This window comes from Mangifera indica, chromosome 6, assembly GCF_011075055.1.
Source record: "Mangifera indica cultivar Alphonso chromosome 6, CATAS_Mindica_2.1, whole genome shotgun sequence".
Classification (NCBI taxonomy): Eukaryota; Viridiplantae; Streptophyta; class Magnoliopsida; order Sapindales; family Anacardiaceae; genus Mangifera; species Mangifera indica.
In genome coordinates, this window is record NC_058142.1 from 6873679 (window position 1) to 6886703 (window position 13025).

The window sequence follows — 13025 nt, forward strand, 5'->3', positions numbered from 1 at the left end:
TCACCACTGCTGTCTTGCACCACCAATCGATTTTGGATCGTAGAATGGTTAAGCGTCATAACAAGGAGTTTCGTTTTCCAGAATGATTTCTTGTGGACAAGGAAGTTTGAGTAGGGGGTATTATTGCATAGTGGCAATAAAAGTCGCTTTTGAAATTTTGGTTTTAATATTTTTGCTTCGTCCTATTATAGTTACTCTAAATTCTTTGACTTCCTCATTTGCTACAACGGTAAGGAAAGGATATATCTGGGCTTAAAGCATTAAGGCAGGAATTGAATAATGAATAAGCAAGAATTTCTCTTTCTCTAAGCAATCTTCCTTCTTCTCATTCCCCTGTTCTTCTATTCTTCTATTTTTTTCTGGTTTGTTCATCAGAAAGGTGTTGCAAAGCAATTGAGATTTTTTTTTTTTAAATTTCGGAGTATGGCTGATGCAATTGTTAATCTCGCCTTGGAGCAGCTGTTTAAAATCACTGCTCAAAAGATAGTGGAAGAGGTGAGGCTAGTTGGTGATGTCAAAAAGGAAGTGAAAAAACTTCAGAGCAATCTTGAAGCCATTCAAGCTGTGCTACTTGATGCAGAGGAGAGGCAAGTGAAGGACAAATCTGTGAGACTTTGGTTAGATCAGCTCAAAGACACATCCTATGATATGGAAGATGTGTTGGATGAGTGGAATACTAAAATCATGAAGTTGCAGGTTGAAGGAGATCTTGAAGATGCTTGTAAGCAGAAGGTACGTTCCTTCTTCCTCTGTTCTTGCTTTGGTATTAAAAAAGTTGTTTTATGCTGCGGTATAGCACAAAAGATAAAAAAATTAAATGGAAATCTAGATTTTATTGCCAAAGAAAACGATAGATACAATTTCAAGAAGAAGAGCATTGAAACATTTAAACGAGTTCGAAGTACGTCTTTAGTTGAGGAGACTGATATATATGGTTGAGAATTTGAGAAGAATTATTTAGTGAGCAAGTTGTTAGATGAGAGAAATGAAGAACAAAAAGACCTTCCTGTCATCTCACTTGTAGGGATGAGAGGAATTGGAAAAATAACTCTTGCTCAACTAGCTTACAATAATGACAAGGTCATAAGTCATTTTGACATTAGAATTTGGGTGTGTGTATCAGATCCTTTTGATGAGTTTAGGGTTGCTAAAACAATCATTGAAGGATTGAAATGTCCTACTGATAATTTAGGTGAATTGGAGTCTCTTTTGCAATGTATTCATCAATCTATCAAAGGTAAAAAATTTCTTCTCGTTTTAGATGATGTGTGGTCAGAAGACAACGATAAATGGAAACGGTTTTATCATTGTCTAAATAATGGCTCCCATGGTAGTAAAGTTTTGATTACAACAAGGAAAAATACAATTGTATCCATTATAGAGTCAGTTAATCCTATTATTATGAAGGAATTATTTGAGGAGGAATGTTGGTTGTTGTTTAGACGATTGACATTTTTTGATAGACCTCCTAAGGAGTGAAAAATTAGAGAAAATTGGAAGAGAAATTGTTGCAAAGTGCAAGGGTTTGCCACTTGCTGTAAAAACTATTGGCAGTCTCTTGAGATTTAAGAGAACTAGAGATAAATGACAACGAATTTTAGATAGTGAAATTTGGAAATTGGAAGAGATTGAGAAAGGTCTTTTATCACCTTTGATGTTAAGTTATAATTACTTGCCATCTAGGATCAGACAATGTTTTTCATATTGTGTTATCTTTCCAAAAGATCATAATATAAAGAAGAATCACTTGATCAAATTATGGATGGCTCAAGGTTACCTTGGGTTTGACAATGATACAGAGATGAAGGTAATAGGCCAAGACTATTTTGATTATTTGGCATCACGATCATTCTTCCAAGAGTTTCAAAAAGATGAAGATGAGAATATCATAAACTGTAAGGTGCATGATATTGTTCATGACTTTGCTCAATATCTTAGTAAAAATGAATATTTTACTGTAGAAATCAATGAAGGCAGCAAGGAGCTAGTCATAAACACTTCCAATGAGAAAGCCCGACATTTAATGTTAACGCTTAAACACGGGGCTACATTTCCCATCTCCATTTGTAGCATCAAAAGTTTGCGGAGTCTCTTAATTGATTGTAAAGGTTTTATGGATTTGGTGACTAATGATGTTCTACCAAATCTCTTTGGTGAATTGACATGTTTAAGGGCGTTAGACATAAGTTTGGGATTCCCAGGTGCGAATTTGATTACAACAATTCCAACAGAGGTAAAAAAATTGATACATTTGAAATATCTGAATTTGTCTGGTCATGATATGGAAAAACTTCTGGAAACTTTATGTGAGTTATACAATCTGCAAACTTTAGATATTTCTCGGTGCAGGGAGATTAAAGAACTGCCTCAAAGGATGGGGAAGTTGATAAACTTGCGGCATTTGATTAATCATGATACATTTTTATTAAGTTACATGCCCAAGGGAATTGAGAAATTAACTTGTCTCCAAACATTGAGTAAATTCATCGAAAATAGCAGCAGCAGTGATGGTGGTAAAGCATGTAGTACTCTTGCATGCTTGAAAGATTTGAAACATTTAAGAGGAAGGCTTGAAATTAGAGGGCTAGGAAATGTGACCAATGTGAGTGAGGTTAAGAGAATGCAAATTCTCAGCAGTAAGAAAAGCCTCTTTGATTTAATGCTAATGTTCGATAAAGATGGAGAAGGAGAGAGGAAAAAAGATGATGATGAGTTACTTCTTGAGGCTTTGCAACCGCATCCAAATTTAGAGAAATTAGATATATGTCATCACAGAGGCAGCACTTTTCATTCTGATTGGATCATGTCATTAACCGGGCTGAGGGAATTGCGTCTTTCCTGTTACCGAAATTGTATTTATTTGTCTCCCTTGGGAAAATTGCCATCACTTGAATCACTAACGATAGCTGGAATGAGTGTGAAAAACCTAGTTACAGGAATCGAAAGCGATGGTGCATTTTCATCGTCTACATCAGTTATTCTCTTTCCCAAGTTGAAAGTTCTTGAATTCTGGCATAATTACGAATGGGAAGAGTGGGATTACGGGAATACAATCTTGCCATGCCTTGCTTCTTTGTCAATCAATTACTGTAGAAAATTACGTGCACTGCCCGATGGCCTTTTCCAGGGGGCAAAAAATCTACAACATTTGGAGATTTATGAAAGTGATCTTTTGGAAGAACGTTACAGAAAGGGAACAGGAGAGGACTGGCAAAAGATCACCCACATTCCCAACATCAAATTCACCGGTGATTGGTGAGTTCTCAAATGGCTGCAATTACCAACCATTAATCCACAAAGGTAACTTCTCGGCATCCTCTTACATTTAAATGTAATGTTAATAGTGTGGAATGAGCAGAAATTTCGGATCTTTTACCTGTCTTTGACAAATTTTAATTGTAGGAGATGTGCAGAAATATTGAGCACGATGATGGTTGCAGTGTTATGCTGAAAGGAACATAGGAGATAGTTATATAAAAAGGAAGTTGGATTTCACTTGTGTTACTCTTAATTTGTATGAGTTGTGGTTTGATTTTCTTCATGAAGTTGTTTGTTTTTAGCGTGCTTGGACAACTTTCTTTGTTAATAATTTGCATGTAATATATGGTGTGTTTGATTGGAAATTAGGTGTAAAATATTAAATATATGTTATATGGTATGAGCTGAACATATTGGTATATCATTTCTAAATATATGTGGTTTCATCTTTCTGATATAACAATGTTGCGTACTGAGATCGTTATGATTAGTATTATCCTTTTAGTGAATGAACTTTCACCATCTAAAAAGAAAATTACCTAAAAAGACAAAAAAAAAATTAAACAATTTTGAATAGATCATAGAAATTAACATCGGCTGCTCTTATATATAAGTAGTAATTTTGTTCAGTAACATATACCTATTGTTCAATTAAATGCTACAAAAAAGGCTAAGAAAACACTTTAAATAAGAGGATTTATATTTAACCACTTCAATAACTTCTCCTCTTAATAAACAATAAGAGTATGTGTACAAATAATGAATACAACTGTATATTAAGTGATTGGGTTAAAGATGAAACAATTTTTACTCATGTAGTAGCATGTTAGTGTTTATACACAAAATTGTGCTCATTATTTGTACACTTAATGTTACCCCTTAAGAAATAACACTTCTCCCCTTTTAATTAGTCTTGTCACCAAAAATGCTTTTTAATCTATTAATATACATCATTCCACTCGTTATCTCCATTTTAACTGAATCCTTTCATCTTTATCAAATCTCTATATTGATGTGTTTTTTCAATTTTAAGGTAATATTCTTATATACTCTTAATTTGTCATGTTAGTTATCGAATAAGTCTTGTTGGTGGCACTAAACCTTTGGATCTATGGTTTGAATCATGTTTAGGTTTTAGTCTATGTGTTTTTTGGTCGAATTTATGCGTTTCAAACATAAACTAAGGTTTATGTAAGGACTTTTCAAGATGAAGATTTGAAGACTACTTTAAGACCTATGGTTTATATATTCAACAAGGTAGAACCAGCCTTATTAAAAGTAGACCCAATCCAATCCTTGAAACTAAAAAACTTTTGAAAAGTATAGGTTAAGTTCACCATTACTCCAGCCCATTTCCTTTAACCTGTTTTCATGAGATTGTTTCCTTTAACTCAATTCCTTTAGCCTGTTAGGTGATGATGTGCAATTAAGTGAAATCTCTAACACTGAAATTTTATTATTTCTTTGGTCATTTTGATTTATATTTAAGGATTTTATGAATTTTATTATGAATTTTATCTTCTTGATATAAATTATTTAGTGGGTTGTGAAGTCAAAATGTTTTTTTTATCACTAAATGATTATAATTAATCTTTGATTTCATGTGTTTAAATTGTCTCTTGTTTCATTAATTGAGATTTTAGGGTTTTAAACTAACCATAAGAATTTTCTTTTTAGTATCATGAGAGTTGTTAGTATGATGCTATCATTCTTTTCATTGATTGCTTTTATTAAATTAGCAAGTAGTTTGGCTATTCCTCGGACATATTTTAATTGTGTATAAAAAGCTTGGATAATTGAACTTCTAAATTTGTATATGATATTAAACATGCTTATCTTTTAGTTTGTCAGTTTCTAAATTTGTAGCCAAACTCTAACTAAGTTTGAATTATTATAATTAGGTTAATTTGAACAATAGATGATGGAAAAAATTTATGAAGGTATATCAATATCCATTCTATTAAAGATTTTTTTGGACATTTCCACAAAATTATAAATATTAGTCACAGAAGCATTGCATCTGTCTCATTTGACAGCCATTTCACTAAAGAATTCATTCAATTTTTGTTGCAATGTTCAAAACTAAGGGTGGATTTGAAACAAACTTATTCGAATTTGAAACGAATTTTACTTGAATAAGTCAGAATATGAACATAAGATAAACGAATACAAACCCGTATATGAGTTGGGGAATAGTAGGAAAAATGAACTCAAACTCAAACCCAAACAGAGGTTGTGCTTGGCTTTCGCATCGTTAAAAAAATTAAAAAGAATGATGTCGTTTAAGAGAGCCAAGTCAAACATTTTGTGCGAACCAAAGCCAAGTCCAACTTGTCCACATGAATTAAAACTAGGTGTCAACCGATCACGAACTCTTAAATCACAAAGTGAGCTAAACATGAACTGATGTTTCTCCATACTTGGCAAGCCCAAGTTGAAAACGAGTCGAGGTTACTTGAAAACGAGTTTCACCCTATTTGGGCTCAATTTGGCTCGAATCTAGCTTTATTCAAAACTAAACACAAGTTTTAGAAAAAAAAAAAGGATTTACATCCCTTATAAGTAAACTTCTTAAAAATAAGAGACAAGTGTTAGATTGCTAAACAATTGAGAAGGCCCCCTCACCTCAATCCCCGCCCAATGGGGGAAAAATATTTTGAACTGAGGTTGTAATTTCTCTAATAAACTTGTTTGCCATAAACAGGCTCTTTTTTATAAAGTACTCTAAGTTAATATGACTTTTCTTTTCTCTACTTCCTATACAAGTATCACTGACTTGGAACTTTATGATCAACTACACCATACCGCTGCATTGCAATTACTGGCTCGCTGCATCTGGGACACCGAAACGATGCAGCTGCAGCAAAACCTGTCCTAAGGCAGTAATAACAGTACCTGCCAACCGGAAAGAATTACATTTTAAGCATTAAACTTATCCTGAAAACCAACCGAAAAAGAAGATGCATTTCAAAGAATATGAACCCGTGGAAAAAGGCGCTCTTTGCATAGCATATGTTAAACAAAAATAACAGCCGTTATATTTCAGTCTGTGTTGGTTTGCTTTTGGAGAACATATATTAAGCCAGATATACCAAAAGTAAGGGGGCCTCAACTGAGGCTTAAGATTTGGCTAAAACGCTTATATCCACCCAAGGTTTGGTGTATTCCCAAATTCTCGCCTGCAAGATTTCAAAAACTCAAATATCTACCCCTCTGTTAAAATTCTCAATTAGAGTTAAAAGTAAAATCATCATTTAACAAAAAGTCAAAAAGAAAAACTAAAATTTTATCGTATTTTCCTTCCTTAGTTTAAAAAACTAATAATTTTTTTTCACTTAAAGTTTGAAAAGTTACATTTAACCCCAATGACTTTTTTCTCTTCTACAACCACCTCCTTTATTTTGGTCGACAACCAACACTTTCCATCGAGCGTCTGAGTTTTTTGGTGAGAATGCAATGAAAAACATTTGTGTTTTAGTGAGAACAAAGGATCTAAGGCCTATAAAAGTTACAATGACTCGGTGGCAATGGTAATGGTGGTACAAGGCGACTAGGCATGCAATAGACAGGTAAGAGATGGTTGGTGGGAAGAAAGCATAGGCTTGCAGGGCTGGCAGAGTGGGGTTGTTTGTTGGGGAAAAGTGGATGGTGTCAATACTAGTAGTGAGGAAGAAGAGAATGTTTATATAAATTTTATATTTAAAGTGATGATATCACAAATTTGTTAATGTGAGAGGATATAATAATTTTGAAAAATAAAATAATTAAGATAATATAGATCTTTAACTTCTAATAATGTGCCAGAGTTATTTAACTCTAGTAATTGTATTAGACATTCTGTTCTTAATGGGTGTGACTTGTAATTCATGGTGACAGAGCCCTAATTAATGTTTGATTTATTCTAGATTTAATTTCTTGAAACATTGATTTCTATTTTTAAGTGGTCATTTTATAATTCCAATTAAAATTTGAAAGAATTACTAAAAATTTTGCAACTAAAGGATTATTTTTTGTAGTTTCATTTTGACATCATGCATAATAAGGAAAAGTGATATTCAAAAATCATTTATGATTGACTTGAACATATGAAGGTCAAGATGTAGATTTTCACATTTTTTGAGTGGGAAAAGGACTATTTCCCACCCAAATTTTAGCCGTATCTCAAAGTCACATCAACGAGAGATGAAAAACCTAAACTCCTACCCATGGCCAAACTGTCGTTCAAATTTTCAGTTAGCGACAAGAGTAAAATTGTCATTTTACCTATAAACTTTAAAACTTCAAAATTTTATCATTTCCCCCCTCCAGGTTTAAAAAACTAAAACTTTAACCCATCCTCAAAGTTTGAAAAGTTTAGATTTCATCCCTAAGGTTTGCTTCCTTCTCCGGCCACCATCGATGGCCAACGCTTTCCATCTATCTCCCTTTTTCCGCTACAAAGGACGACGAAAGACGAACTTTCATCGCCCAGATCTAGACAATGAAGCTTTGTCCAAATCTGGAAGAACGATGAAGGACAACTCGTCCTTCATCCTCTGGGTTGTGCGACGAAGAGAGATCTCTTCATCACACGATGGTGCGATGAAGAGATCTCCATCTCTTTGTTGCACCATCATCGTCTCACTAGGAGAAGGAGGAGGTCAGAGACGACATCGGAAGATGAAGTTGAAGAGTGGGGGTGAAACTGCTATTTTAGAAAGTTATTGGGGGCGGCGAGTTTTTATAAATATGGAAACCCTAAGTTTAGGGGTGAAAATATTACTTTTCAAAGTTTTAAAACTTTAGGTAAAAGTGAAATGTTAGTTTCTAAAACCTAAGGGGGGAAAGAATAAACTTTATAACTTTTAATATAAACAGTAAAATGACTATTGTACCCATTCCCTCAACATAAAAATTTAATACAAGTTTGGCCATGGGTGGGAGTTTGAGTTTTTCATCTTCTGTTGATGTGACTTTGAGATAGGGCTAAAATTTGGGTGGGAAATAGTCCTTTTCCCTTTTGGAGAAACTAAAGGTATGCTCATAATTCAGACAATGTCATTATAAGTAGAATTAAAAATTAAAATATAAAAAAAAATTGATAATTTGAATGAATACTTAATATTTTTATCAAATAATTAAAAGTTTTTATTAGATAATGAAATTTTTAGATGACTGGCTTAAAATTTTGACCAAACATTGAAGGTACAAGAATGTAAATTAGTTCCTTAATCTATCAAAACTGTCAATTGAATCTTGAAAATATATTTTTCATCAAAATTATAAGTACCTTCTGCTTCAATCGAAATTATGGTAATAAAAATAATTAACCCCATACGTTAAGCTTTACATTTTTAGATTTACTATTTATTAATAAAAAATAATTTATTAATAGTAGTTATAGAATACATGGTGGTGGCATAACATAACCACATTATTTACAATTATTTTATTTTCAACGTAATCAAATTTGAAAGTTAGTTGGTGGTTGAAAATCCCTTTTTTTTTTCCTGCATCTTTTATCAAGGGAAATTAAATTAAATGTCCATTTTGCCCCCCTTTAAGCAAAAATGCTCTAAATATTTTTTAAAATACCAAAACTACCATTTACCACTTCTATATAAACCCTCATTTACATTTAAACACTCACTCTCACTTTCATTTTTACTCAATATTTGATACTGTAGGTTCGTTCAAAAGAAAAAAAATTGTATTTCTGAATTCGAGTTAAAAGAAATCAATTAGTGAGAAAAAAATATTTATACGAATCATAATTCAAAACTTAATTTTATTTGTTAAATTTAGTTCATATGTTATATAAAAGGGGCATTTGAATATTTGATAATAATTTAGGGGCTAAACAAAGTGTTAGAAAAGTATAAGGACATTTTGATTCGAGACACATTACAACGATGGTTTTACGATAGGAGAAACTATACAAGTACGTACAGAGTTAATATTAATTATCTATTTAAGCATGCCTTTTTACCCTTATAGTTGTTATTAACAGATGTGTTATTGTTTATTTCAAATTGTAGATGAATGCCCTAACTATGTTACCCTATAGATGGAGGAGAAGCTTGGCCACCATGTGTTGAAGGCTATGCGCTTGGAGATTCGCCCAATTACAAATGTTCGGTATCAGGTTATATGTAGTGGTGGATACGTAGGCATTGTGGACTTTAATGAAATGTCTTATACATGCAAGAAGTTTCAGCTTTTACATATTCCATGCAAGCATGTCGTTGTTGTTGCAAGACATATGAGGCTCACAAATGTGAATGCATGGGTTTATCCTTTCTTCACAACCAAGTACTACCATGCAATGTATGCAAAACCTATCAATCCATTCGAGAACCAATCAGAATAGTTGTATGCCCTTGAAGAAAGAGTTATCCTGCTTGACGTTCTCGATTATCATTAACCAACTGGAGATACTTTGTAGATACCTTCTTTCGTTGATCGTTCCCCAATAACATCATATGTAGATAATACAACAAAACCATTTTGACAACGTCGATATTGTCATCCCTCTATGGCCTAGTCAAGAAAGCACGCTCTACATCATGATACTGCACCTTTTGACATCCCCGAAAATATGTATCTTTAATCTTCTGTCTAGATCTGTGTGGAATATATGATAAAAGTGTAGTGATTTGACTGAATGATTACCCAGTCATGAGTGCAAACTCGAATGGGTATAATCTCATGTCAACCCATTTATTCTAAACCAAAACTCATCTTTGCCTAAGCCTCACTACAACTGTCATAGTAAAAATGAGTGCACTAACACTTTACTAAACTTGGTATCTGGTAATCGAAGGAGATATACAAAACGCGTCTTCTTAAACAATCGCAACTACTCTGGTGTTAGTATAGACCTAATCTTCGATATGATGGTTCATTGGACACGACATATAACCTTCACTCAGAAGTGTTGTGACTTATCTAGGATTCTCAATTTGCCTCGTCACGTTTTTAAAAGAAATATCTTGTTAAAAAAAATTTAAAGTTTATAAGAATTTCATAAAAAAAATAGAGACGAAAATGAAAAATATAAAAAAATAAACCTAAAATTCGAAAACTACATGTTAGATACCTTAAAAAGACAAAAACTGGAAAATCAAATAGAAATTCAAAAATTACATGTGAAAATACCCTAGATTTGAAACCATCAAAAAACTATACTAAAATTTAAAAACTACACGTTCAAAAACCTTTAAATAATCAATATTAGAAAACAGAATTGAAATTCGAAAACTACATGTTAAAATATCCTAGAATGTCAAAAATTGATCAAAAATTCAAAAATTACAAGTCGAAATATCCTAGAATGACAAAAATAAAAAAATAGACTTAAATTTCAAAAACTAAACATTGAAATACCTTGGAATGACAAAGACTAAAAATCGATCTGATATTTGAAAACTTGGGCTAAAATTTGAAAACTCCAAAAACCTTAAAATGACACATAACAAAAAACAGAATTGAAATTTGAAAACTACATGTTAAATACTTTAGAATGTCAAAAACCAAAAAATCACTTAGAAATTCGAAAATTTCAAGTTGAAATATCATAGAATGAAAAAAATAAAAAACAGACTTAAATTTCAAAAACTAAACGTTGAAATACTTTGGAATGACAAAAACTAAAAAATCAATTGATATTCAAAAAGTACATATCGAAATACCCTAGAATAACAATAATAAAAAAACTAGACTAAAATTTGAAAACTACACATCCAAAAATTTTCAAATGACAAATATAAAAAAACAAAACTAAAATTCGAAAACTACGCGTTAAAATACCTTAGCATGTCAAAAACCAAAAAATTGATTTAAAATTCGAAAATTACAAATCCAAATACCCTAGAATGACATAAATAAAAAAACGGATCTGAATTTTGAAAACTACATATCGGATAACCTAAGTATGAGAGCCATCGAAAAACCAATATGAAATTTGAAAACTATGTTTTGAAAAACTCTAAAATAACAAAAATAAAAAAATAGAGTTGAAATTTGAAAACTACATCTCAAAAAATCCTAAAATGAAAATATCAAAAAACGGACTGAAAATTTGAAAATTACATGTCCAAATACCCTAGAATGACAAATACGAAAAAATTGATTTGAAATTCGAAAAGTGCACATTAAAAACCCTAGAAATCACAAAAATAAAAAAATTGACTTGAAATTCGAAAGCTACATGTCCAAAAACCCTAGAATATGAAAAACGAAAATAAAATTGAAAACTACGCGTCAAAAACCTTATATTTTGAAAAAAAAATCAATTTGCCCCTTAACATTTTCTTACTGTTCCACAAGTCCTAAATGTTTAGAACAATATCAATTTGCCCTCTAACATTTTTGCATTCTCTTGCAAGTCCTAAATGCATAAATCAATATCAATTTGCCCTCTAACATTTTCTCATTCTCTCACAGGTCCTTAAATAAATGCTTAAAAAATTTTAATTTACCTCCTTATTAATTTCACTCTATCCCATATGTCCAAAATATTGAAAATATCAAAATTTCATCCCTACAGGGGTTCCTTCGGGTCTAACTATTTAAAAAATCAACATTTCTCCCACTTCCACGTGGTTCGCACATACCGTGTTGTGGGAAAATGTTTCAAATCTTGCAATTTTTCCCCTCCCCTAGCGTACCTATTGTTTAAAAAGTCGCATTTGCCTCCCCTCCCCCATGTCATTAATTCAACCCAGGAATCCCTAGGTTTGTAAAAATCCCTCGAGTTGAATTCTAGTTTGAAAATCAGTCTATTTTTCAACCAAAATTGCAATTTTTGGCTACCATTTCAATAAAAAATGATTGTACACTAAGTTAAACACTATAACCCTAAATTAATTTTTTCAAAACAACCAAAAATCAAACCACAAAATCAATTGTTCAAATTGCAAAACTCTAAACCAAAAACGCCCTAAATGTTACTATAATCTATCAAATCTAAATATAAAAATGATTCAAACAAGATAAAAGATGATTTACTCACATTTTTGGTCATTTTCGTCAATGGAAAATGTCAAAAATTCAGTTGAAATGTCGAAGTTGTCACGCCGTGAAAGCGTTCGCGGGAATTCAAATTTTGTGCACAGTGCCATGGGAAAATTTTGGGTGAGGATTTGATATATAGAGGCATTTTAGTCATTTTAGAAAAAGGAGGTATTTTTGCTTAAATCCAATAAAATAGGATAATTTCTTTAAACTCCTCATGTTTAGGGTATTTACTTTAATTTCCCTTTTTTAATGTACATTTGTGTCTCTTTTTGGATTTGAAAATCTTCAACGATTTGAATCGGAAATCGGTTCCAAGTTCAATCTGATTAATATAAAAAATTGATTTACTATTGACTTGACCAAATCAGATCAAAAATAATGTTTAATCAAATAAATCAATCAAAAACCAGATTTGACTCGATTTGACTTTTAAATTTTTTTAAATTTAATTATTTAATTAATATTTTAATTAAATTAATTAAATCAATTAAATTATAAATTAATAAAATAATCAATTTGATTATCAATCCAATTTTAAAAACATTAGGAATCTTTCTTGGCATAAACTGTATTGCTGTCGATCTGCGCGTTGACACTGTATGGGCCGGCGAAGACTCATCTCAATGTGCTTTCGATTTTAATTTTGAAGAAAGGTTTTGGAAACAGACAAATTATGCCTTGTCAGCACTAATAAAAATGGCAAATTGCTCCACACGTACGACAAAGATTTTGGTTGGTAGAGCTGTTGGTTTCGTCCTTTACATAAACAC

General features: G+C 31.9%; 1 protein-coding gene across 1 annotated transcript; it reads left to right on the forward strand.

Annotated features, from left to right (window-relative positions):
- The first annotated feature begins 1762 nt into the window (after positions 1 to 1762).
- LOC123218976 (putative disease resistance protein At3g14460) lies at positions 1763 to 3259 on the forward strand. Its single transcript, XM_044640633.1, has one exon. It carries the CDS (start codon positions 1763 to 1765, stop codon positions 3257 to 3259), a length of 1497 nt encoding a protein of 498 aa, XP_044496568.1.
- Positions 3260 to 13025: the final 9766 nt, after the last annotated feature.